This window comes from Capra hircus, chromosome 19 (assembly GCF_001704415.2).
Source record: "Capra hircus breed San Clemente chromosome 19, ASM170441v1, whole genome shotgun sequence".
Classification (NCBI taxonomy): domain Eukaryota; kingdom Metazoa; phylum Chordata; class Mammalia; order Artiodactyla; family Bovidae; genus Capra; species Capra hircus.
The window spans coordinates 45,811,881-45,839,449 of NC_030826.1; the positions used below are offsets into that span (position 1 = coordinate 45,811,881).

General features: G+C 38.2%; 1 protein-coding gene across 7 annotated transcripts in view; it reads right to left on the reverse strand.

The window, feature by feature from the left end:
* Positions 19,978-27,569, reverse strand: part of CDC27 (cell division cycle 27) — a 55,198-nt gene continuing 47,606 nt past the window's right edge. For 3 of the 7 annotated variants that reach the window (XM_018065308.1, XM_018065305.1, XM_018065303.1), the window contains 3 exons: positions 25,706-25,780; positions 24,499-24,655; positions 19,978-23,003 (listed from right to left, as the gene is read on the reverse strand). In XM_018065308.1, the coding sequence (XP_017920797.1) occupies positions 22,918-23,003; positions 24,499-24,655; positions 25,706-25,780 (318 nt within the window). In that variant the 3' untranslated portion in view covers positions 19,978-22,917. The remainder of the gene's footprint in view (positions 23,004-24,498; positions 24,656-25,705; positions 25,781-27,569) is intronic. The other 4 variants (XM_018065306.1, XM_018065304.1, XM_018065307.1 and 1 more) reach the window with 3 other exon arrangements.

Sequence of the window (27,569 nt, forward strand, 5' to 3'; positions counted from 1 at the left end):
GGGCGGGGAATCTTCCGCCCTCCTCTATCTCTCATTGGCCCTTCCGGGGGACATAGGTATCTCTATTGGCTGGCGGCGAATGTCCGTCAGAGTGATGGGGCGGGACAGAAGGGGAGAGGGATGCTGGTGCCTTGGCGTCTCTGTCTCTGTGTATCTCGCTGTCTCTGTCTCGGAGCTTGGAAATGAGAGACATTTGGATGAGAGGACTGGAAATGGGCCTCAGGTGGCAGAAATAGAAACAGGGATCCTGGCAGAGCTTCCCGCAAGTCTGTCACTCCGAACCCCCTACCTAAGTCCCCTTTAGATCCTCTTCCCCATCACCCCCAACCCCGGCCCCTCACCCTTGTAGGTTCTTCATCCAGGAAGCGTTGTGAAGAAAACTCGAGGCCGGAAGGCCACAGAGGGAGATTTTATATATGTATATAAAATACACACATACAAATACTTATATAGAAAGTCAACCAGATATAAGGTCACAAGGGCCTGGAGAGGAAAGGACACACATCTGAGATATAGCCAAAATAAAGAATAAAAAAATCACTCTAAGAGCTGGTAACGTGGTTTCCTTCTGGGAGGGGAGTTGAGGGGATCAGGTGTGAGGAAGACTTACATTTCACTATATATCCTTTTGTATCTTTTGATTTTAAAGATTTTTATTTTTTCCTTTTTTTTTTTTTAATTACGTGGCTTAATTTTAAAATAACTATAAGGTGGCAAAACCAGGGGGACAGTTAAAATGGTGGTCCGGACAAAGAGGGACAGCATGAAGACTTAGTGAGGAATTTTAGTTTTTAGTATGTTCATTTCCAGATAGCAGGGGTAAAACCAAGTAGAAGTGTTCAGGGAAAACTGCAGTTATGGAATTCAGGAGGGGGTGGATAATCTGGGGAGATGATAGAGTTCTTCACATAATATGGCAATCAGTGACATGCTAAAGGATGAACTCCCCATAGAAACAGAAAAAGACATCCACAGTAAAGTAAGGCGGGTGAACAGAAACAGAAAGATGGTTGGTGAGATAAGAAAAACAAATAGTGAAGAGGTATGAAAGTTAAGGGAGGAAGGGTCTCTGGAAAAATAAAACAATAAAACTATGAGAACCTCACAGATGGTACAACTCATTTCAGGGACCCTCTTTAGCCTTATGCAATAAGAATGAGAGCTTGCTATACACCTGAAACTAACAACATTGTAAATCAACTATACTTCAATTAAAAAAATTTTTTTTAAATTAAAAAACCAAGAGCGAAAGCCAAGAGAATACTAAAAAAGCAGAGTTCTTAACTTTTTCCTACCATGTACCCTTCTAAGAATGTTTTTAAATATATAACAAATATACCCAGAAACTCAAAGGAACAAATTATATTAAAATACAATTTTCAGAATATTTTTAAAGTATAACATAGTGGTATATGTGCTTTATATTAAATCCATTAGATACTAAGATCTAGTGGCGAGCCTAAAGACCACCATAATTCTGAGGTAGTAAATGAGTAAAAATAATATTTCAAGATATCCACAAAAACCATCATAAGAAAACACCTGTGATTTCTACTGGTGACAAGATCACAGGTACTGATAACACTACTTGGTTTGTTATCTCCATTTATAGTTGAGGGAAATACTAATTTTCTGTTGGACTTTAGCAAAAATAAAGGTACATTACTTTTCCTTATCCAAGTTCATGGATTTCCTAATCTATGGATTTCAGGTTAAGAAACCCAATTTGAAAGAAATCATCCCCTCCACACACCCACACAGGGATGTGACCCTGCTTCCCTCTTCCCGACCTGTGTGTCTCTTACCCTTCCCCACTTGCTCCAAGCACCCTCTAGTTCCCAGTCCTGCCTGAAGATGTCTGACATCTAAGAATAGGGGTGGTGAGCGAGGGTTGCAGGAAAGATATACGTATACACTTTGCCTGTCTTCAAAAAAAAAGAGAGAGAGAGAAAGCTGTGAGGTATATTGCAGGTCGAAAAAGATGGGGAACACAGCATCATTCATTACCAAGAGGAAAAACAAATTACAAAAAGAAAACATCTTTTTATCAATTAAGAAAGAACCTTTGAATTTACTAATATTGTTCAAGTCAACCCTAGAAAACATCTGCAATTCAATATCTATTCGATAATTCTGTAAAATGAGGCAAAAAACAATACCTACCTCCTAGGGGTTTCATGAGGATTAACTTAGTTAATACGTATAATGAATTGAAAATAGTGCCTGACACAGGCTAAACCCTCAATTTTAAACTATCTCTATTATTATATTTGATGTCTTATTTTCAAGAACATTCCATGAAATTTTCTGGTAAGATTATTTGTATTAATGACTTCAGTTCAGTTCAGTTCAGTCGCTCAGTCGTGTCCAACTCTTTGCGACCCCATGAATCACAGCACGCCAGGCCTCCCTGTCCATCACCAACTCCCGGAGTTCACTCAGACTCACGTCCATCGAGTCAGTGATGCCATCCAGCCATCTCATCCTCTGTCGTCCCCTTCTCCTCCTGCTCTCAATCCCTCCCAGCATCAGAGTCTTTTCCAATGAGTCAACTCTTCGCATGAGGTGGCCAAAGTACTGGAGTTTCAGCTTTAGCATCATTCATTCCAAAGAAATCCCAGGGCTGATCTCCTTCAGAATGGATTGGTTGGATCTCCTTGAAGTCCAAGGGACTCTCAAGAGTCTTCTCCAACACCACAGTAGCAAATTAAGAGTGATAAGTTTAGCCCAGACTCCTGCTTTTCATTTAAATGCTGCAAAGTTAGAATACTCCACTTTTTCCAGTTACATTTTCATCCCTCTAGGGGGACATAGCCTCAGTGCCTCTTTAAAGGGATTGTAAACTTGGGGAAAAAAAGGTCTGGCAACTCATATTACAAAGGGCTAATTTCCATAATGCTGTTTATAAAGACTTCCTACAAATGAATAAATAAAGCCTAACAATTGTTATACACTGCTGGTGGGAGCATAAACTGGTACAGCAACTTTGGAAAAGACTTTGATATAATCTAATAAAAGATAAGATATAAATACTCTATGGGAACAGTTTGACTACTACATGCATATTTAGGAAATACAGAATTTTAAGGGTCAGGATGACTGTACAAGAATATTCATAGCAGCAATGTTCCTCAGTGACACAGAGAAAGGAAACATCCCAAATGTCTACCAAGCATAAAATGACTAAATTGCAATATATTTGTACAATGAAAACTAATGAATTGTAGTTATATTCAACAACACGAATAATTTTTTACAAAGGTAACATTGAACACACAAAAAAGCAAGATGCTATATATATATATATATAGTATTACTCCATTTATATAGAGTTTAAAAGCAGGCAAAACTAAACTATATTCTTTAGGGATACATAGATAGGAGGCAAAATAAAGAAAAAGAAGAAAATGAACACAAAAGTCAAGGGAGCAAGTAAGGGGCAGAAGGAATTCTGTTTGGGAGTAGGGGGTTGTTTTTCGGGGCTGGCAGTGTTCTTTTTGATCAGGTGATGGGTACACAAGTATTTGCTCTGTAACTATTTATTTAACTGTACTCCCAAACTTATATATATATATTTTTTTGTTTGTTTGTTTGTTTTTCTGACTGCATATTTCACAAAGGAAATGTCAAGAGGGAGGGGCCATATATATACTTATGGCTGATTCATGTTGATGTTTGGCAGAAACCAACACAATTCTGTAAAGCAATTATCCTTCAGTTAAAAAAAATTTTTTTTAATCTCTGTAGAAAAAAATGGATAAATAATATGACAGAAATTTCACAAAAAGGAAAATAAAAATGGCTCAAATAAATGAAAAGATGTTCAACTTTATGAAAAGACATAAAAATTCCACTGAGGTAATCCCTGGCAGTCCAATGGTTAGGACTCCAAGCTTTCACTGCAGGAGCCCAGGTTCAGTCCCTGGTTGGGGAACTAAGATCCCACAAGCCACATGGCATGGCTGAAAAAATAAAACAGAAAAACTCCACTGAGATACAAACAGGTCATGATGATAACGCTAACACATTGTGTTAGCAATGGAGAGGAGAAATACATTTTTTGTATCACTGGAGAAAATATAAATTGTTCCAATATATATGGAGGGCAATTAGGTAATAGCCATCAAATTTATAAATGCAAATAATCTTTAATTTAGCAATTCTATCCCTAGGAATTCATTCATTCCTCAAATATTTATTGAACACCTACTATGTATGTGGCAGGCACTGCTTCATGCTCTAGAATTTATCTTCTCCATTCTATGAAAAGTCTGGGAACATAGGGCTGTTTATTATTTTTTAATATTAATTTACTTATTTATTTTTTGACTGCATTGGATCTTATTTGCATCACGTGGGATCTTTCATTGCCACGTACAGACTCTCTAATTGTGGGGTGCAGGCTCAGTAGTTGCAGCATGTGGGCTCTCTAGTTGCTCTGTGGCAAATGGGGTCTTAGTTCCCTGTCCAGTGATCAAACTCACGTCCCCTGCCTTGGGAAAACCCAGGGGCTGTTTATTATTACTGTGGAATTACTCATGAGAAAGAAGGCTTGCATCTCAATGAGATAATTCAGATTATGTCAGAGCATATTAAACAAAATGAAAAAAGTATAACAAACATTTCCCTACTTACACGTTTTTAGATAATCTGCATATGCATGGTTATTGGTCTGGTTTTGAAACAGTTTGTAATAGAAAGATGAGGGGAATAAAACTTAAATGCATGTCATTATAGCAGTGGTTGAATAAATTACGATTGGCATCTGCTTCGTCACCAGGGCTATCTTCATGGGCATATGACCTGTGCAATCACACAGGGCCCCACACTCAAAAGGGCCCCATGCTTTGCTGTTGCCTCTTGAAATTCTGAACAATTTCACTTCTGAACTTGACTTTTGTAGGTGAAGTCTGATGCAGCAATGAAGCCAATGCATGAGCAGAGGAGCTCAGAGCAGTTGGGTGTTACAATTCCTTGTCACCTCACTCACAAATAGCATCTGTGATGTTCCATGAGCATAGAATTCTGGAGAGCTCGCAATACGTGGGACATTCGGCCAATGAGTACAAGGTATACAAGTTAAGTGTGTTACATGTATGACTGAATAAGCCCTGAGAGGTGACTGAATAAGCCTTGAGAGGCCATGCTTTCCATTTGACCTAGAGCTTGCTCTGAAGCCAGAAAGCAGATAGTGGTTTTCTTTTATAAGCTTTTTTTTTTTTGGCCACACATGTGGAATCTTAGTTCCCCAACTAGGGATCAAACCTGCACCCTCTGCATTGAAACTGGACCACCAGGGAAGCCCCAACAGTGGATTTCTAAGAAACATAGAAGATCAAAGAACCACATCATATCATTTCTTACTTGTGTTACTTCTCCTTATTAGCCAATCACTTACGCTTAAAGTGATGACATAGAAGGAAGTGACAGACAAGGCAACCCAGAGTTCCTTTTCCTTTTGCTCCTTCTTTGCTTATCAGGAAGCTGAAAGTTAAGTGTTGGTAGAGAAGGCGATGGCACCCCACTCCAGTACTCTTGCCTGGAAAATCCCATGGACGGAGGAGCCTAGTGGGCTGCAGTCCTTGGGGTTGCGAAGAGTTAGACACGACTGAGCGACTTCACTTTCACTTTGCCTTCAAAGTTTACATGGCAGTGGGGAAGACAGACAAAAACAGACAAAAGCCATAGGATGGAATAAAGGCTGAGACAGAGGGAAGCATCTGGGGGAGGTGGGGGAAGCGGGGAAGCACAGGGGGAGCAAAGCTCACAAGATGAGAGATAGCAACCACTTTCCAGAAACTGATAGTTCAGTATGGCTGAAGCATGGGGTCCAAGAAAGAAAGTCCAAAGACATTAATTAATCTGGAATGGTGGTCTCAAACTTCCATGTTCGTTGAATCCACTCTTGTTAAAACAGCCTCCTGGGCTCCATCCCCAGAGATTTTGATTTAGTGGATAGGAGTGACCAGTGTGGTCAGTCTAAAGGCCACATTCTGAGAACCACTGATCTGGAGAAGACATGATCAACCTGCAGATAGCCTTGAACATTATACTGAGAGGTGTAGACTTCACCCTTGGGTACACGGAGAGCTTTTTAAAAAATTTATTTTATTGAAACATAGTTGATTTACAATGTTGTGTTGATTTGTGTTGTTGTACAGCAAAGTGATTCAGTTGCACATATGTGTTTGTGTGTGTGTGCTCAGTCGTGTCCAGCTCTTTGCAACCCCATGGACTGCAGCCCACCAGGCTCCTCTGTCCATGGGATTTTCCAGGCAAGAATATTGGAGTGGGTTGTAATTTCCTTCTCCAGGGGATCTTCCTGACCCATGGATTGAAACTGCATCTCCTGTGTCTACTGCATTGGCAGAAGGATTCTTTACCACTGAGCCACCTGGGAAGCCCCATATATATTCACATATATATTTATTATTTTTATATAATACATATATTAAAATGAAGATATATGTATATATTTACATATATTTACATTCTTTTTCAAAAATAAGGAACCTTTTGCAAATTTGCATGTCATCCTTGTGCAGGAGCCCACATGGAGAGTTTTTGAGGAGTTTAAGCTTGCAAAATATACAGTCACATTTACATTTTTACAAAAATCACTCTGGATGCCATATGAAAAATTGTTCAGAGACACAAGGCTGGAATCCCAGGAGAGCAGTTCAGAGGCTGTTGCAGAAAGCCCCTGAGAAATCACAAGGACCTGAAATAAAATAATGTCTTATTTGTCCTGGGTTGTCATTTGACCTAGGTGCAGAAACTAATCCATTTGTCTTTAAATGTTTTTGGCTAACATCTGGATAGCTGCTTCCACTTTGGGAGAGTTCTGAGTTAGAGAAATAAAGGCAAGCCCTTTGAGCTAGTCCTTCAGCGAGTCATTGGGCAATCAAAACAGACAACCAAACAGAGCTACAGAGGTAGGAAATAATCTTATGGTTACCAGGGCAGGAGGTGGGGTGAAGGAGGGAGGGATAAATTGGGAGATTGGGATTAACATATACACACCACTATATATAAAATAGGTAACTAATAAAGACCTATTACATAGCACAGGGAACTCTATTCAATACCCTATAATGACCTATATGGGAAAAATCTTTAAAAAAAACTGGCTATATGTATATGTATAACTGAATCAATTTGCTGTACAGTAGAAAGTAACACAACATTGTAAAGCTATACTACAATAAAAATTAAAAAACAAACAACCACAGGTTATATATATATACATATATATTTAAATATAATTTTTAAACAATTCTCTATATATCTATTTTTTTGACCTTACAACACTGCACATGGGATGTTAGTTCCCTGACCAGGGATAGAACCCATACCCCCTGTAATGGAAGTGTGGAATCTTTTTTTTTTTTAATAGGACTTAAAAAAAAATTATATAATTGTTTGGTTGTTCCAGGTCCTTACTGTGGCCTGTGGGATCTAGTTTCCTGACCAGGGATCAAACCCGGGCCTCCTGCACTGGGAGTATAGCGTCTTAACCACTGGACCACACCAGTGGTCCCAGTCTTAACATATAGCCCAGTCTTAACCACAGGGCAGTCCCACACCACAGTTCTTTGAGAAGTTTCATTTTTCTCCCTTTGGTACTAGGATCCTATACTGGCAATGCAAGCCATTGTTTTCCAGACCAATACTGAGCTGGAGAGAGAAAGATGGGACTAGAGTAAGTTGAAACACCACAAAACTCTCTTACCAAGATCCCTCTGTTTTTTTCTTGATTACTCACTCCCTTGGTTACTGTAAACTTTTAGTATTCAGAGTTCCAATGATGTTGAATCTGAAAGTTTCTGCCAGTGTTCACTGCTTTTGTGGAGGATCAAATTGTTAGAGTTTGCTACTGCCATCTTTGCTGATATTTTGTAGTTTTCGGTGAATATATCTAACACTTCTTTGGTTAAATTTATTTCCTAAGGTTCGTTGCTGTTGTTTGCTGCTACTGTAAATGAAATTGTTTTCTTAATTTCATTTCCAGGTTTTCATTGCAAGTGCATAGAAACAGAATTGATTTTTGTATATGGATCTGATATCCTACCACCTGGCTAAACTCGTTTATTAGTTCTAGCAGTTCTAGGATTTCCTCCATGTCATCTGCAAATAAAGATAATTTTACCTCCTTCTTTCCAACTTGGATGCCTTTTTATTCTCTTTCATGTCAGTTGCCCTGACTGGGAATTCCAGTACAATATAGAAGTGGTAAGAGTGGGCAGCTTTGTTTTGTACCTGGATTTAGAAGAAAAATGTTTAGTCTTTCACCATGAGGTATGCTATTAACTGAGTTTTCATTAGATGCTCCTTATTGTTTTCTTGACAGTTTTCTTCTATTCAGATTTTGTTTCATGTATTTATTCTAAAATATTTTATGCATCTAAAATGTTAGTTTAAGAAGAGGTTCATAGGCCTAGTGAGATTGTCAAAGCATTCCATGGCACAGTTATTATTAAAGGCCTCTGCTATTTGACAACATCTTCCAGGTTTGAGTGACAACTATAGACCAGGCTTATACTTCTCTAGTTTGTCACAGTCCCTACCACCCCCTGAAACATTAAAAAAAAAATTTTTTTTAATTTTATTTATTTTTGGCTGTGCTGAGTGTTGCATGCTGTCTTTCTCTAGTTGTGGGATACAGGCGTCTCATCGTGGTGACTTCTCTTGCTGCAGAGCACCAGCTCTAGAAGTGTGGGCTTTAGTAGTTGAGGCTCTGAGGGCTCTAGATGCAGGCTCAGTAGTTGCCCCGAGGCATGTGGGATCTTTCTGGATCAGGGATTGAATCTGTGTCTGCTGCATTAGCAGGCAGATTCTTAACCACTGGACCCCAGGAAATTACCCTGTAACATCTTTAATACATAGGTGCTATGGATTGAATTGCATCTCTCCAAGATTCATGGTGAAGCCCCAACACCTATGGTGACTGCATTTGGAAACAGAGTCTCTTTTGGAAATAATTAAGGTTAAATGAAGTCATAAAGGAAGGTCCCTGATCCCATAGGTTTAGAGTCTTTATAAGAAGAAGCACCAGAGGGCACACTCTCTGTCTCTCCCTCTTTCTTTCTTTCTCTTCATTTCCCTTCCCATGTCTTGTGAGGACACAGCAGAAAGGTGCCATCTACAAGCCAGGGAGAGAGTCCTCACCAGAAACAAAACATATCCGAATCTTGATCTTGGATTTCCAGCCTCCAGAACTGAGAGTAAATAAGCTTCTGTTGTTTAAGCCACCCAGCCTGATATTTGACATGGCAGCCTGAGCAGAGTAAGACATTGGGTCTGCATCACTTGATTTTTTTGAGGCCTTCTAGTTTGTGACACCACTTCACAACTCTACCCAGATTAAATGATCTTAAAGCCAACATCCAAGATTAGTTAGGAAGGAAGCAAACTCAAGATGGGTTTTTAAAAAAAATTAATAGGATTTTGCCTCCAGACATGGAAGAACTGAGGAAATGGAAGAAAGCTGGAAGGGGTTAAGTTTCCAAATCAAAGAACTGAATCCTAGAGTGGGACTTTGAGAGATGAAGCAGGTCCACAGCTGGCGAAGCTCCCTTTCTCTGTCGTAGGTGGAGGCTGCTATAGATTCGAAGGTGATTCAAATTGAAAAAAGGGAGGGAAGAAGAGGCATGTGTGCTTAAGCTAGCTGAGCTGATGGAAAGAAAGATACAAGTCTATGTATCCAAACCATAAGTTAACATGGAGGAATGGCTGGAAGGTTGCTGAATGGTGAGTTGAGGTGGAGAACAGGGTCTCCTGGCTGGATGGCATGAACTCCAAAAGGAAGAGATTACACATGAAGATGGAGTAGAACAGCAGAGGAAGCTGTGAGAATTCTAGCTCCCTTCAGTATTGTCTCCATCCGCACAAACCTCATAATCTTATAAATAATGTCCCCTAAGGCAAGGACAACATCTGTCTTGTTCTTCTTTAATTTTTTTTTTTTATTAAAAAAGGCTTTTTAAAAATACATGAAGATGGAGTAGAACAGCAGGGGAAGCTGTGAGAATTCTAGCTTCCCCCAGTAGTGTCTTCAACTACACAAACCTCATAATCTAATAAAGTGTCCTCTAAAGCAAGGACAACTTCTGTCTTATTCTTTAACTTTTTTTTATTAAAGATTAAAAAAATTTTTTTTTTGGCTATTGCCATATGGCATGTGGAATCTTAGTTTCCCAACCAGGAATCGAACATGTGTCCCCTGCACTGGAAACTCAGAGCCTTAATCACCAGACCCTCAAGGAACGGTCGTGTTCTTTTTCGTGTTAACAAAGGTCCATATAGTCAAACATGACTATGGTTTTCCCAGTAGTCGTTCACAGATGTGAGAGCTGGACCATACAGAAAGCTGAGCACCAAAGAATTGATGCTTTCTATCATGCTGGAGAACACTCTTGAGAGTCCCTTGGACTGAAAAGAGATCAAAGCAGTCAATCCTAAAGAAAATCAGTCCTGAATAACCATTGGAAGGACTGATGCTGAAGCTGAAGCTCCAATACTTTGGCTACCTGATGTGAAGAGCTGACTCATTGGAAAAGACCCTAATTCTGGGAAACACTGAAGGCAGGAGCAGAAGGAACGACAGAAAATGAGATGGTTGATGGCATCACCGACTTGAGGGACATGAGTCTGAGCAAGCTCTGGGAGTTGGTAATGCACACTGAAGCCTGGTGTGCTGCAGTCCATGGGGTCGCAGGGTCACAGACGACTGAGTGACAGAGCAGGACTAATCTAAGAGACTTGATGGAATTTGCAAGAAGATGTAGTTTTCTAGAAGCTGAACAAGGCAATGTAACAAGGGGGGGTTTATCTCAGCTGAGCTTGACCCAGATTTGCTTTTTGCTCTTGTTGTTCAGTTGCTCAGTCATGTCCAACTCTTTGCAACACCATGGATGGCAGCATGCCAGGTTACCCTGTCCTTCACCATCTCCCAGAATTTGCTCAAATTCATGTCCAATGAGTCAGTGATGCTGTGCCCACCTTGTAAAGATAATGGATACCTCTGACATTGCAATTGTCTTTTACTTTGGTCTCCTAGGTAACCATGACTTTTATTCTCTCTCACATCTGGCTCTAGGTTAACTCTCTAGATGAACTATAAGCTGACTAACTTGATTAACCTAATTATCAATTCACCAAAATATTTTAAAAATGAAATATAATTGACTAATAACATTTAGATTAGTAATATTATAAACATATTCACTTTATAAAATTGATAAATTCTTAAAACATACTAACTTTATAAATTAAAGATATGTGCTATAATTTTCTTTCTCTCCACACACATAAAGCATTTTTTTTTCAGAACTGTTCCAGAACAAATTGCAGATATAATGTCCCTTTACACCTAAATACTTGTTTTTCCTATAAATAAGCCTATTCTCTTCTATCATAGGACAGTTATTTTACCAAATCAAGAAATTAATATTGACAGCATTTTTAATCTGTTGACCTTATTCAAATTTTGCCATTGTCTCACGAATGTGCTTTACAGGAAAATAATATTAAAAAAATAAAAAAGCAAAAACAAAAAACCTTCTGAACCAGGATCCAATCCAGCATCACACACTGCCTTTCCTTATCAATTTAGTCTCCATTAATCTAGAAGAATTCTTTAGTCTGTCTTTATCTTTCATAACCTTGACACTTTTGAAGATTACATGTTACTTACTATGTACAATGTCTCTCAGAATGAGTCTGTCTGCTATTTCCTCATAACTGCATTCAGGTAATGCATTTTTGGCAGGAATGTCATATCCAGAAATGATGCTATCAGGAAGCACATGGTATCTACACATCCCATCACTGATGTTTTTTTTTTGGCCACACTGTGTAGCTTGAGGACCAGGAATTGAACCTACTTCCCCTGCAGTGAAAGCACATGGTCTTAATCACAGAACTGCCAGGGAAGTCCAACTGCTACTAATTTTGATCACATGGTTAAGGTGACATCTGCCAAGATTCTCCACTCTAAAGTTGTTAATTGTGAGGGAAAAGTAATATGTCTAGTGGGAAGGGACTTTGACACTATGCACATAGCCTGTTTCTCATCAAACTTCTGCCTGTTAGTTTTAGCATTTATTTATCATTCTGGCCCAAAACAATTACCACTGTGGTGGTTACCAAGTAGTGATATGTATTGTAATGTTTCTTACATTTTTGTTTGTAAAATTCCTCTATATTTTTGTGTCTAATTCTAGTTTATACCAATTCATTGTTTGAATTATATCATCATTTATTTATAATTTTATTGGTGATAAGACATTTGGGATGTTTATCAGTCAGTTCAGTCACTTAGTTGTGTCTGACTCTTTTTGCGACCCCATGAACCGCAGCACACCAGGCCTCCCTGTCCATCACCAACTCCCAGAGTTTACGCAAACTCATGTCCATCGAGTCAGTGATGCCATCCAACCATCTCATCCTCTGTCGTCCCCTTCTCCTCCTGCCTTCAATCTTTCCCAGGATCAGGGTCTTTTCAAATGAGTCAGGTCTTTGCATCAGGTGACCAAAGTATTGGAGTTTCAGCTTCAATATCAGTCCTTCCAGTGATTATTCAGGACTGATTTCCTTTAGGTTGGATCTCCTTGCAGTCCAAGGGACTCTCAAGAGTCTTCTCCAACACCACAGTTCAAAAGCATCAATTCTTCGGCACTCAGCTTTCTTTATCATCCAACTCTCACATCCATACATAAAAACTAGAGCCTTGATGAGACGGACCTTTGATGGCAAATTAACATCTCTGCTTTTTAATATGCTGTCTAGGTTGGTCATAACTTTCCTTCCAAGGAGTAAGCATCTTTTAATTTCATGGCTGCAGTCACCATCTACAGTAATTTTGGAGCCCCCCCAAATAGAGTCTGACACTGTTTCTCCATCTATTTGCCATGAAGTGATGGGACTGGATGCCATGATCTTTGTTTTCTGAATGTTGACCTTTAAGCCAACTTTTTCACTCTCCTCTTTCATCAAGAGGCTTTTTAGTTCCTCTTCACTTTCTGCCATAAGGGTGGTGTCATCTGCATATCTGAGGTTATTGATACTTCTCCCAGCAATCTTGATTCAGCTTGTGCTTCATCCAGTTCAGCATTTCTCATGATGTATTTTGCATATAAGTTAAATAAGCAGGGTGACAATATACAGCCTTGACGTACTCCTTTTCCTATTTGGAACCAGTCTGTTGTTCCATGTCCAGTTCAAACTGTTGCTTCTTGACCTGCACACAGATTTCTCAAAAGGCAGGTCAGGTGGTTTGGTATTCTCATCTCTTTTGGAATTTTCAACAATTTGTTGTGATCCACAGTCAAAGGCTTGTCATAGTCAATAAAGCAGAAATAGATGTTTTTCTGGAACTCTCTTGCTTTTTTGATGATCCAGCAGATGTTGGCAATTTGATCTCTGGTTCCTCTGCCTTTTCTAAAGCCAGCTTGAACAACTGGAAGTTCACGTTATTGCTGAAGCCTGGCTTGGAGAATTTTGAGCATTACTTTAGTAGCATGTGAGATGAGTACAATTGTGTGGTATATGAGCAGTCTTTGGCATTGCCTTTCTTTGGGGTTGGAATGAAAACTGACCTTTTCCAGTCCTGTGGCCACTGCTGAGTTTTCCAAATTTGTTGACATATTGAGTGCAGCATCTTCACAGCATCATCTTTGAGGATTTAAAGTAGCTCAACTGGAATTCTATTACCTCCACTAGCTTTGTTTGTAGTGATTCTTCCTAAGGCCCACTTGACTTTGCATTCCAGGACGTCTGGGCTCTAGGTGAGTGATCACACCATCGTGATGTTTATACTTTTAGGTAATTTAGAGAATCTATAGTGGGTCTTCCCTGGTAGTCCAGTGGTTAGGAATCTGCCTGCCACAACTGGAGAAAGCCTGTGCATAGCAACAAAGACCCAGTGCATTCAAAAATAAATAAGTTTAAAATCTATAATTTACATTTTGTACACAGATCCTGGTATATATAAGAACACACTTGTCTAGGGATGTACTGTCAAATATTGTGGCCACTAGCCACATGTAACCGCTGAGTATTTCAAGTGTGGTTGGTCTAAATTGCATTGTGCCATAAGTGTAAAATATATACACCACATTTTAAAGAGTTAACATGAAAATAAGTAAAATATTTCATTCATGTTTATGCTGATTATATGTTCATATGATATTTTGGATTTTGTGGCTAAACAAAACATACAAAATCCCCTTACAAGGATGAAAAAGACTTGCTTCATCCAAGAACACTTTCCCTTTCTGAGCCAGTATGCATCCAATCCAACATGAGGGTATGAAGTCCTGTCTCCATGCCCCAACTCAGGACCACTATAAAGGTCTACCCAATACAATGCTTATAAATACTTTTAACATTTATTTCTTACCCTAAAAGTGAACTTGTTTTGAGTTTTTCCTCTTCATTTTGTCAAACTGTAAACATGTTCTTTAAAAAATGTCATAAGCATAATTATGTAAAACTTGTTTCTGAATATATGTATTTTAATATTTTTTAAAAATTATGAAACTGTGATAGCACGTTTACAGGAGACTTGGAAAAAAAGAACAAAGTTATACATAGTTACACTATATATTACAATTATTTTTAAGTAGATGAAATAAGAATTTTAGCTGGAGTTTCAATATCAAACTCAAAAATTAATAGAATGAATAGAAAGAAAATTAAAAGGATATAGCCGACCTGAGCAGCACTATGAACCAATTCCATGTAATTAAGATTTATACAATTTTCACACAACAGCAGGATACAAATTCTACTCAAGCTCCCAGACTATAAACCAGGATATTTTTTAATACATTTTTGAGAAAAGTTTCTAAAAGGTGGAAGATACGTTTTTCCCTGGAAATTGAGTAAAACAAGGTTGTTTGTGCTCTTAAGAAGCCTATGGAATTATTCACAGGATCTATGCTGATTATGCTAACTCCAGAGCTCCTCTAGTTAATGTTTTGGTACAAATGGCAGATCTCCAGAGAGGTTTCCAGCATTAACCAGATTGTTCAGTTCAGTTCCGTTCAGTCACTCAGTCATGTCCGACTCTTTGTGACCCCATGAATCACAGCACGCCAGGCCTCCCCGTCCATCACCAACTCCCGGAGTTCACTCAGACTCACGTCCATCGAGTCTGTGATACCATCCAGCCATCTCATCCTCTGTCGTCCCCTTCTCCTCCTGCCCTCAATCCCTCCCAGCATCAGAGTCTTTTCCAATGAGTCAACTGTTCACATGAGGTGGCCAAAGTACTGGAGTTTCAGCATCATTCCTTCCAAAGAAATCCCAGGGCTGATCTCCTTCAGAATGGACTGGTTGGGTCTCCTTGCAGTCTAAGGGACTCTCAAGAGTCTTCTCCAACACCACAGTTCAAACACATCAATTCTTCGGTGCTCAGCCTTCTTTACAGTCCAAGTCTCACATCCATACATGACTACTGGGAAAACCATAGCCTTGACTAGATGGACCTTAGTCGGCAAAGTAATATCTCTGCTTTTGAATATGCTATCTAGGTTGGTCGTAACTTTTCTTCCAAGGAGTAAGTTTTAATTTCATGGCTGCAATCACCATCTGCAGTGATTTTAGAGCCCAGAAAAATAAAGTCTGACACTGTTTCCACTGTTTCCCCACCTATTTGCCATGAAGTGATGGGACCGGATGCCATGATCTTTGTTTCCTGAATGTTGAGCTTGAAGCCAACTTTTTCACTCTCCTCTTTCACTTTCATCAAGAGGCTTTTTAGTTCCTCTTCACTTTTTAGGTGGGCCCAAACTTCTCATACAGATTGGAGGAAGAAAATTTCATTAGCAAGAGGCCATAGACATATTGGTGAGGAGTCTGCAATGGCTGAGATAGAGACAGATTGTGTCTTCAGATAAGATTATGTGTCCCTGGGCTCCCCTGGTTGCTCAGTGGTGAAGAATTCGCCTGCCAATGCAGGAGACACAGGTTCAATCCCTAATCCAGGAAGATCCCACACGCTGCCAAGAAACTAAGCCAGTGGGCCACATCCATTGAACCTGTGGACTAGAGCCCGGGAGCCACAGCTAATGATACCTACACACCCAAGAGCCTGTGCTCCAAACAAGAGAAACAAACCACTGTAACGAAAAGCCTGCTCACCATGACACCAGAGTAGCCCCCACTTCTTGCAACTAGAGAAAAGCCTGCCCAGAGCAATGAAGACCCAGAATAGACAAAAGTTAAATAAACAAAATTATTTTAAAAAATTATGTGTCCCTTTCATTCATACCCTTCTCTATTTGCTTGCTCTATTTGAAGGAAAAAATGATTATCAATTTGCATTAAACAAGTGTGGTGCTTTCAGTAACTTGTTTTGCCTACCTCTTGACATCATGAACCAGAGGGTTTTACGTTTAACCTTAATACTCAAATAACTCCAAACTTTCAAAAAGTAGAAAAATTGTAACATATATTCATGTATCTTTATATTAAATATATATCTATGTATAGAGTTATATGTGTATATATTTCTTTTTCTGAAACTTTCACGGGTAAATTATTATCATGGCCCTTTACCACTTAAACACTTCAGTGGTCATTTCCTATAAATAGGAATATTTTCTCACCTAACAACAGCACATAAATTTACAGTTCGTAAGTTCATAATTCTTTAATCTAACGACCATATTCCAAATTTGTCAGTTAACTTCAGTTCAGTCGCTCAGTCGTGTCTGACTCTTTGCGACTCCATGAACCACAGCATGCCAGGCCTCCCTGTCCATCACCAATTACCAGTCTACCCAAACCCATGTCCATTGAGTTGGTGATGCCACCCAACCATCTCATCCTCTGTCGTCCCCTTCTCCTCCTGCCCTCAATCTTTCCCAGCAACAGGTCTTTTCAAATGAGTCAGTTCTTCGCATCAGGTGGCCAAAGTATTGGAGTTTGAGCTTTAACATCAGTCCTTCCAATGAACATCCAGGACTAATCTCCTTTAGGATGGACTGCTTGGATCTCCTGGCAGTCCAAGGGACTCTTGAGTCTTCTCCAACACCACAGTTCAAAAGCATCAATTCTTCAGCGCTCAGCTTTCTTTATAGTCCAACTCTCACATCCATACATGACCACTGGAAAAACCATAGCCTTGACCAGACGGACCTTTGTTGACAAAGTAATGTCTCTGCTTTCTAATATGCTGTCTAGGTTGGTCATAACTTTCCTTCCAAGGAGTAAGCGTCTTTTAATTTCATGGCTGCAATCAGCATCTGCAGTGATTTTGGAGCCCAGAAAAATAAAGTCAGCCACTGTTTCCACATATATTTTCCATGAAGTGATGGGACCGGATGCCATGAGCTTAGTTTTCTGAACGTTGAGTTTTAAGCCAACTTTTTCACTCTCCTCTTTCACTTTGTTTCACTCTTTAGCAGTTCTTCACTTTCTGCCTTAAGGGTGGTGTCATCTGCATATCTGAGGTTATTGATATTTCTCCCAGCAATCTTGATTCCAGCTTGTGCTTCCTCCAGCCCAGCGTTTCTCATGATGTACTCTGCATATAAGTCAGTTAACTTAGTGATGTTCTTTATAGCTTTTTTATCTCTTCAAGACAAAATCTAGCCTAGGGTCAGGTATTCCATTCAACTGTCATGTACTCAGCCTTCTTTAATTTGGAATATTTCTACTGACATCTTTTATGACATTAATGATCTTTTAATTTTACATTATCCATTTATTTTTGGCTACACTGGGTCTTTGTTGATTCATGTGGGCTTTCTCTAGTTTCAGTGAGTGGGGACTACTCTCTAGTTGCGGTGCATGGGCTTCTCATTGCAGTGGCTTCTCGTGTTGAAGAGCATGGGCTGTAGAATGTGGGCTCAGTAGTTGTGACACTTGGGCTTAGTTGCTGGCACTCAGCCTTCTTTATGACCAACTCTCTGATCTGTACATGACAACTGGAAAAACCATAGCTTTGACTATACGGATCTTTGTTGGCAAAGTGATGTCTCTTTTTATGATGATGTCTAGGTTTATCATAAGTCTTCTAAGGATTGTCTCCATGCTTTTATGCAAATTGAAATTGTTATTAATGGTTACCAGGTGGCACTGGTGGTAAAGAACCCACCTGCCAGTGCAGGAGACATGACATAGATTTAATCCCTGGGTCAGGAAGATCCCCTGGAGGAGGGCATGGCAACCCACTCCAGTATTCTTGCCTGGAGAATCCCATGGACAGAGGAACCTGCTGGGCTACTGTCCATAGGGTCGCCGAGTTGGATACAACTGAAGTGACTTAGCACCCCACCCACCACCCTCTTGCTCTACAATCACAGGATCCCTACAGGAAATCCTTCTCTTCTTACAGGTAATTTGAAGTTACAGTATTTTCTTAATAATGAAGGCATGAACCCTATAGTTTTGTTTTACTTGATTTTATGGTTATTTTGGGAGATGGACAGATTTGTTATCAGGTAAGTATCATTGTTTTCCAGCCCTAGAAGTCTCAATATACTTTTCTTATCAGACATACATTTTAGCACCCAATCACAATTGCATTGATCAGAAAAAAAGGTTTAATTGTTCAGGGTCACACAGCAATTAAGGGGCAAAGTCTACACTTCCTAGACATCAGCTTAGTGCTTTTTAAAAAGACATCATTAAAAACCTCAATTCCACTTCATTGTTGTTTGCTCTGTTACTTACTCATTTCTTATTCCAATTCCAGTGAAGCATTACGCGTTTGGATTTTCTTCTCAAATACAGCTTTTAGCACTAAACTGAAAATTCCATCTTCAGGGTGTTAAAATAAAAAGAATGCTTATGTTAGGGGAAATTGGTAATCAAAAAACGTAAGAATGGAAAGAAAATCGAGGATTTAAAATTTTCTACTTTAAAGCAAATTCTAGTTACTCAAGAAAGGGATAGAGCTTTCAATTTCAGTGTGAGAAGTACACAGACAGGATATATATCTCTCTCAAACGATTAAACACTTAACAGATTTTAATTATGGTTAGCAATAAAGTTACCTCGGTAAAACCAGAACTTCTATGATACCAATTTCAAAATGCTAGGGAGGACACTTGACAGTTAATATTAGACATGATCTCAAACTGCCAGAGAAGTCCAAAACTAAATGTTCATTAGATACACTAATGCCAAGTGTCCAGGTGTGCCATTTAATAGCTGAGAGTCTTTTTCTTTTGTAAAATCGAGTAGCACTTACCATATGGGGTTGAGGACTGAAAATATTGTACACAAGGCAAGTAACACAGGACACATGACAGGAACTCACTAAACACAGCTGTTTAGCAAAGTCTGTATTTCTGAACCTTCACAAAACCACTCATTACAGGCTAAAAAAACCAAAGAATACTTCGTACTTTGACTTCTAGTTATCCCTGTCCTACTGACAGCAAATGGCCAGTCCTAGGAAGGTTATGGTCTGAGTCATCCCCTAATTCGCCCAGCACACCTCACTTATGTCTTTTTCCCTACCGCTATCCTTTCTTCAAGTCTGAGCAAAACTCTTCAGCCTTCTACAAGATATCAAGCTAGAGTAAAACTTGCTCTCTATATTCTACTTCTTTCAGATCTTGATATTTAAAATGGATTCTAGTTAGAAAAGAGCTTTGTGTCCCTTGTAAAGTAATTTCAGAAATCACACGATTTAGAAATAAGCAGCTGACTTGCAAAGTGGCAGCTGCTGGCAAGGGGCTTTTGTAGTTTGGGAAAAATACATTCTAAAGTTACCAATTTTTGTCACAATATTTATTTTGAAACTCCAAATAATACTAAAAAAGGGGTGTGAATTTTAAAATAAATAAATCTATATATTAGATGAGAGTGTAAGTAAAAAAATAGAGAAGCACTGCCCTAGAATTCTGTGGAACACGAAACTAATCTTTCACTATTTTGCTGTGCCTCGCTATCAAAATACAGATGGCACAGCTCTGATATAGCTTTAATGACTTGATTATGAATTGTTTTCAAAAGTAATTTATTTGGATTTTCCATATCCTTTAATGAATTGCAAATATATTAACAGAAAAGACTTTCCCCCCCAAGACTGTACAATTTCTGAAATAAGTCAGGAAAAGCAAAAAAAGAAGACACAAAATTACATTGTTTCAATGCATATATAACACACACATCACACCCACACTTGCATTTTCCCAGGTTTTCACAAAGAAAACAGGTCACCATATTTCTCTTGAAGACCCATACTATACTCTGGCTAAACAGAGACTTGCAAACTTTTTTCTTCAAAAAGAGCATTTTTAATAGACTAAATACTGGTTATCACTGAGTTTTTGTTTAAGGTACAACAGCAGCATGGTTCAAATATTACTTGCAGTTCTTGGAAAAAAATAAAAATTTTAAAGTAATGAAATACAGAAAAAGTAGGACCACCTTTCATTATTTTGAGTACCATTGTTCTCTTGAAAAAATATTTCCAACCTTCTAAAATCCCAGAGTTAAGAACCACTTCCAAGGGGGAAAAATATCCATTGCCACAACATAACTTCTGAGCAAGAGTGTGTGTGTGTGTGTATACACACGTGTGAAAGGCTTAAAGAGAAAAAATGATGTTGAAGTACTTAGTATTTCTGATTTCCTTCAAAATACTTCTGAAATTTGAAGCAAACATTTCGCTTGATTAAAATGCATATCTTCTTCTGGTTATTTGATCCCCATACTACGCAAAAAAGAAAGAAGAGAAAGCCAGAAACAGTAAATAGGTAGGAAATGCTTCCAACAGCTAAATGACTTTGAAAGTAGAGGTGTGAGGAAAATGCAGTCAGATCAATCCTGGGCTGATTATCGATCAACCAACCATTGCCATGCTGTGCCTTCCACAACTATCCTTTTATTCTTGGTCTCAAAATTAATACCAGAAAGACTTACTTCTGGCACAGGACATAAATTCCTACTACAAAACATAACTAATTATACATCAGCAAATTGTTTTCTGAGCATAGCTTTCTTCAAGCTTTGTAACAAAGAGTCCAGATCAAAGCTTTCTATGAAAACTCTATATTTGATACTGTTATATAGCTGGCTTATGATTTGCCAATTAAAAAAATAAAAGAATATAAAATTAAATATTACAGAACTAGTGGATAATAAAATGGAATATTTGTTAGAATTCAAGTGCTAGCCCTGGGGAATCTTTAATGATATTCATTTACTCCCAATCTTTCCTTTTCTTATAAATTATTTTTTTAGGCAGCACATAAACAGATTAGGTAGGAAATTTTTGTTAAATACCTCTCTGGCATCCCAATACCCAACCTAACACTCTGACTTGAATTAGTTTATAATGCACTTTAATCCATATTCAAATAAGCAGATTAATAGTAAATGACAGAAAATTACTGAGACTATGGGCTAAAATTTTTTCACATCTTCTGTAATCCACCTTATTTTCACAGCTTGACTAACAAAATACATGTAACCAGTATATAAGTTTGTCCTTCATCAAATAATCCATAACAATAACTGTAGGCCTGTCATTTGTAAGAAACTATAAATTTGTTATATTCTGACATTGGCACTTAATAAAATGTTAACAACTAAAGTTTCTCTAAAAATTTCAAACATTACAATAAAGGAGATACACAATTTAAAACTTTAAATCGGTTACTGTGAAATTCCAATAATTCCCATTTTATTATGCATAATTAGATCTTTAAAATTGTGGTCATTCCCCAAAGACATCAATCTATATTACGATAAACTCAAGAGAGAACTTGTCTCCTTCATAAGAGTGGGTGGTTTTTTGTTTTTATTTTTGCAGCTAAACATTTCTAATATTCTAAACCCAATCACTCTCAGTACATGTTTTGGTGACTCACACTACTGGAAATAATCTGAAGCAGAGAGCAGAAAAGAATGGAAATGACCTCACCAAAGGTACCCACACTTTCTTGCACCTTGCTTAAACACTTAAGGAAAGTCAAGGGATACTGTCTTGAACAAATATAAATTCAAGGTTATGGTAGGATTCTGATTGTATTAAGGCTTTCACTATCATGATCTCTTAAAGTCTTTCCATTTAGTGTTCTCATTTTGATTCTTCTGGTGAACTTAAATGGTTATTAAGAGCCTTGTTTTGGCTTTTCAGTGGGCAACCCCTCTATCATCTCTGAATGTTAAAGGTGATCCCACAGAGCTCAAAGAGAAGAGGAAAAATGTTAAGGACCAATTTTAAAGTTTGTTAATACCAAGACAACAATGATCAACACTTTGAGGCAAGATGAATAAATTAAAATTCTTGGTTAGACATTAAAGTATTCTTGCCAAGAATAAGTGTACACTGTTATGGAGGGATATTGATTCCTACATATGAGTCCCTATATGCTGATTACATTTGTTTATGGGAGACACTGAAGTTTAAGGTAATTTACATTCCTTGGCAATCAGGTTACTCTGTTATAGGCAATGTCTTTTATTGTTCCATCTGGCACTTGCTAACACCATTCTTGAAGAACCTAGAAATGAAGGTCAGTCACTTTGTTTATCAGGAACAGAACCAAGTAAAAACAAATTTTTGGAAAAACGACCAAGAGATTCTGGTTCATCACTATTTTCCATATCTAATGGTTCCTTCAGGATAAAACATAACTCTTCCTTCCATGATAGCTTTCCAACAAAGGGAGATTAAAGAAAAAAAAAAAGAAAGAAAAAGAAAGTTTCCCACCCTATCCCCTCTTAACTGTCATTCATACTGGTGAAAGAGCCAGTCTTGTTAGCAGCTAAATATTGCACTGCCTTTCATTCTGTGTACAGTCAGGGTCCAATGAAAGTGGCACACTCAGGATATAAGTGATGGATGATGACAATGCTGGCTCAAGAGTGAAGACTCAGTATATGGAAGGACAAGAAACATGTCAGCATGAGTCACACATCCAGTTGCAAAGGTCTGATTTCCAGAAGTTAAAATTCATCACTTTCAGCTGCATGAAGTTGTGTGTCATCAGCATCCGTCATGCTGCTCTCCTGGGATTCGTCTGTTCCCACTTCAAAAATAAAAAAGGTCTACAGTAAGGTATCTGAAAAATATTTTTTTTAGTTCATGAAAATAAGTAAAGAAAACTATTATATTCAGAGAGATAAGACCTTAAACAAAAGCCCTTAAAAACCCTGATATCCTTCAATAAAATGCAATTCAAGTTCCTTATTTTACAGCATGTCTATGATTATTTTATTGCATTTAACCATTAAGAGTTTTAACTACTAAAACTGTCTCTCCCTAATGAATTCTTATTCCCTAACCTAAGAATTGGGCTTCCCAGGTGGCGCTAGTGGTAAAGAACCAGACTGCCAATGCAGGAGACTTAAGAGATATGGCTTTGATCTCTGGGTCAGGAAGATCCCCTGGAAGAGGGCACGGCAATCCACTCCAGTAATCTTACCTGGAGGATCCCACGGACAGGGGAGCCTGGCGGGCTACAGTCCATAGTGTCGCAAAGAGTTGGACACGACTGAAGCAACTTAGCATGCACTCAACCTAAGAATTAGAACTATTCTCTAAGACATTAAAAAAGACTGACATTCCACCCAACTGTTGACTTCACTTTGGGGATAGTCCCTATTAGTTCATAAAAATATAAAATATATTTCTGGAACAAAGCCATCTTAGTTTATCTTATCAGAGGTCTCTCAATTCATATTTATCTGCCTTTTAACTAACTGATGCATAGAAGGCAATGGCACCCCACTCCAGTACTCTTGCCTGGAAAATCCCATGGATGGAGGAGCCTGGTAGGCTGCAGTCCATAAGGTCACTAAGAGTCGGACACAACTAAGCGACTTGACTTTCACGTTTCACTTTCATGCATTGGAGAAGGAAATGGCAACCCACTGCAGTGTTCTTGCCTGGAGAATCCCAGGGACGGGGGAGCCAGGTGGGCTGCCGTCTATGGGGTCGCACAGAGTCGGACACGACTGAAGTGACTTAGCAGTAGCAGCTGACTTACAATATTATATTAGTTTCAGATGTACAATATTTAGATTTTAGATATGTGAGAGTTACACAGAATTTGAACAGCTACTACTACAGATCTGTCAATACTTTAAAATGTTCACAAATTTATTATTCATTCACTTAGCACTAGTTTTCAACACAGTCACACCTATCATCTTTTCTCTCCCTACCACATTGCTAGGAAGCAGATAAGCCAGGCATTAGTTACACAGGTTGAAGCTCAGGTAAAAATTAGCAATGGATTTGTCAAAATCACACAGCAAACTAGATCCAGAACTGAATACCTGGCTCCATATGCACACTGTTGTTTTATTACCCTGTTCAATTTCCCTAAAATTTCATTTGGTATAAAAAATCTACTGTGTTTAGAAATAAAATTCTTATGCAAAAGGCAGCTTTCTGAATATTCAAAAACTTTTCCACTTTATTCTGTGCCATAAAGAAGTATCTGTTTCCTCTGATACGGTGTTTCACTAGCTTTCTGGTTTGAATAATCACATATAGACCTAAGTCATATGGATGATACTCACTGATCTGTTCTTCTTGGGTTATTGGCTCCTCATCATCTGGAAGGTAGCGTTTATCAATTGCCTCTTTAATCTGGTTATTGGCTCCTTTAGGATCTAAATCCATAGCCCAAGAGAAATTCATCAGGGCGAGGTGCGTTTGACCTAACTTCTTGTAAACCTAAAAATAAACAGCAGCACTACATTTTTCATTAAGTTGTAAGCTTCACCTATAAAATCCTAAATATTTTAAATTTAAATTAGGTTCCTGATTGATGTGTTATAAGTTCATTCTGAAGAGTAGGACATTTTCATCCTATAGAAGAAGTCATACCAACTTTTGAGTTCCTTTTAATATATTCAGGTATTATTTTCAGAATTCCTTGCCTGTATCTCTCAGGTAGTGAGCTCCCAACATATCTCACTCTGTTTGGAACAATGACAGTGGACTATAAATTGCTTAATTAGTACTTATTTACACTGATTTTAAATGGAGTTATAGTAACTGTCCCCCGATGGCTCAGTGGTAAAGAATCCACCTGCAATGTAGAAGTCACAGGAGATATGGGTTCGATCCCTGGGTCGGGAAGATTCCCTTGGAGGAGGAAATGGCAACCCACTCCAGCATTCTTGTCTGAAAAATCCCATGGACAGAGAAGCCTGGCTAGCTACAGTCCAAAGGTCACAAAGAGTCAGACACAACTGAGTTTGTGGTAACCATATATTATACAAAGCAACTCTCACCACTGTCCACCATCCTCAGTTACTTTAACCAATTGGCTTCTGGGGACCCAGTGTGTAAGTCCTGACTAGTCTTGCCTCAGAAATTCTGCAAGCCATTTTTTTGAACTAAGACAACATCGTGGTATTATTTTTCTTCTTTTGGGATACGTTTGAGTATTTTATTGATAACTGGAAGCTAAGGGCTTTCCTTGATGTAGTTTCAGTCATAAGACTGAGACTCAGACATTATCAGTTACTGGGCTGCAAGTGCTGATATACTTCCAAAACTACAGAAAGATTACAGGGTGTGTGTTCTTGCTTCTTTATTAGGATATCTACCACCTTCTTAAATGTTAACAAAAACTAAATCCATGATTTATTTCCAGAGTATATAGTATCAGAGATCTAGCTGAATTTGCTCAATAGATGGTACACAATAAAGCATATTTATTTTTTAAAAGTTAGTATCTGTTATGAAAGAGTTTAGAACCAGGGCCCCAATCTTTACCTTTCCTATTAAGAAGTAAACGAGGGATTCTTTGGGAACAATTTGTTTCAATTCTTCAAGTTCTTGTAGAGCAGACTGAAAAAAGCAAAGAAAAACACAGTAGCAAAATTTTTACAGTTTTGACTAAGCAAGTGATTTTATTTAATTTCCCAAATCATCTTAACTAAAGCTTATTAGATCTTAATCAAAGTACTACCTTGCTTCATTAATCCTCGTGAAAATGCAAGAAAAATACCTATTACAAAAAGAACTAAGAAACGTCAGGAATTCACTCAAATTCACTGAAAACATACACGATTCTTTGTGAAATATGGAGGTGATAACCCTAGCTTTTGTCACAATTTTATTTAAAACAGCTAAATTCAATCACATTGTGTATAAAGATGTTTTAAAAACTAAGTTGCAGAACACTTCTGAAGTTCTGTTAATATACCTTCTCCTTGACACAAGAACTAGCTTTGAATACCAACCTGCCATTTTAACTAATGATGAAGAACCTAGAATTGAGTTAATGATTATCTAGTAATCTTCTGACTACTGCTGAGTTAAGTTTGTCTAGTAATCTTCTGACTACTGCTAAAGGGGTTCAAGAGATTGAGAAGACAGATAGGAAAATTGTATATGTATTTAAAAGAAAGATCTGATGATTAAAAATAAAAAAACAGTTCCCCAAATGAGATATTGTCAATTTTTCACCTAGTAAATAGATAAAAATTAAAAGTTTGATATTACATAAAGTTACCATGAGGGAAGAAGGACAGGTATTCTCATCACTGAGGGCAGAACTGCAAATTGATGCAAACTCTGTGTAAGGACAACTTAACACGATCTTTTAAGTTAAAAACTACATGCAAACACTGATTCAGCATCCATTTGTTAGGAATTTGGCCTAGTTATGTCAACTAACATAATATTTTTCTAATCAGAATAATAAAAAGTCAGTGAGAAGAATGACATTGCTTAAAGTTTTTGCAAATCTCTGGTTAAGAGAAGACAGCTGGACTCATCTGCTTTGGCATTCAATCTGTTATGTTGTCACGTCAGGTAGCTTTTAGAACACCCCACTGTACACTGGTGAGAAAATGAAAGTGAAAGGGGCAAATAACATCTAAATATTATTATGAAAACAGTTCTCACCTGTGGACTTTCTGGAAAGATTTTTGGTAACCTCCCAGAAGTGCCCAGACTGTACTTTAGCATCACTGTTTTGAATGTATTTTAATCAAGATGTTGTACCCCAAAACATCTATACTGCTACACCATAACAGTTTAGAACTAATATGTTTTCTATGACTGCAGGTTACAATTGTTATCAAAATTTCATGCATTTATCATGCTGTACCCCTCTCCCCCCACATAATCTACTTGGAAACTCTTGAGAAACAGTTTCTAACACAGACACAGTATAGTATCCAACATAGCAGGAGAGCTCTCTTTTTCGCCCTAGAAGGCTTAAACAACTACACACCAATACAATACATTAGACAGGGTAGTGTCTAGTAATGATTTTTGCCACAGAGATTGACACGGCCCTCTAACAGTTTGATTTTCATTTCGGAGGCAAGACATTGCACAAGCAGTCAATAACTTTTCTTATGCCCTCCTTCTAACCTACACCTAATCATGCATCAAAGTAAATCTGATAATCTGGCTGAGCCCCAAGCTGGCAGTCAAAAATGACTATAACCATTCTGGCCTGGACAATGGGTCAGATTAGAACATGGGTTTCTTGAAGCAAGTATAGGCTTGATTTACATGGCATTCCTGGTAGACGACATGGCTTATGCCTTTAAGATTAATAAATAAAATCCTTCAACTGAAGAACCTGACCACATATCAGATTAAATAAAATTTTATTTTAAAT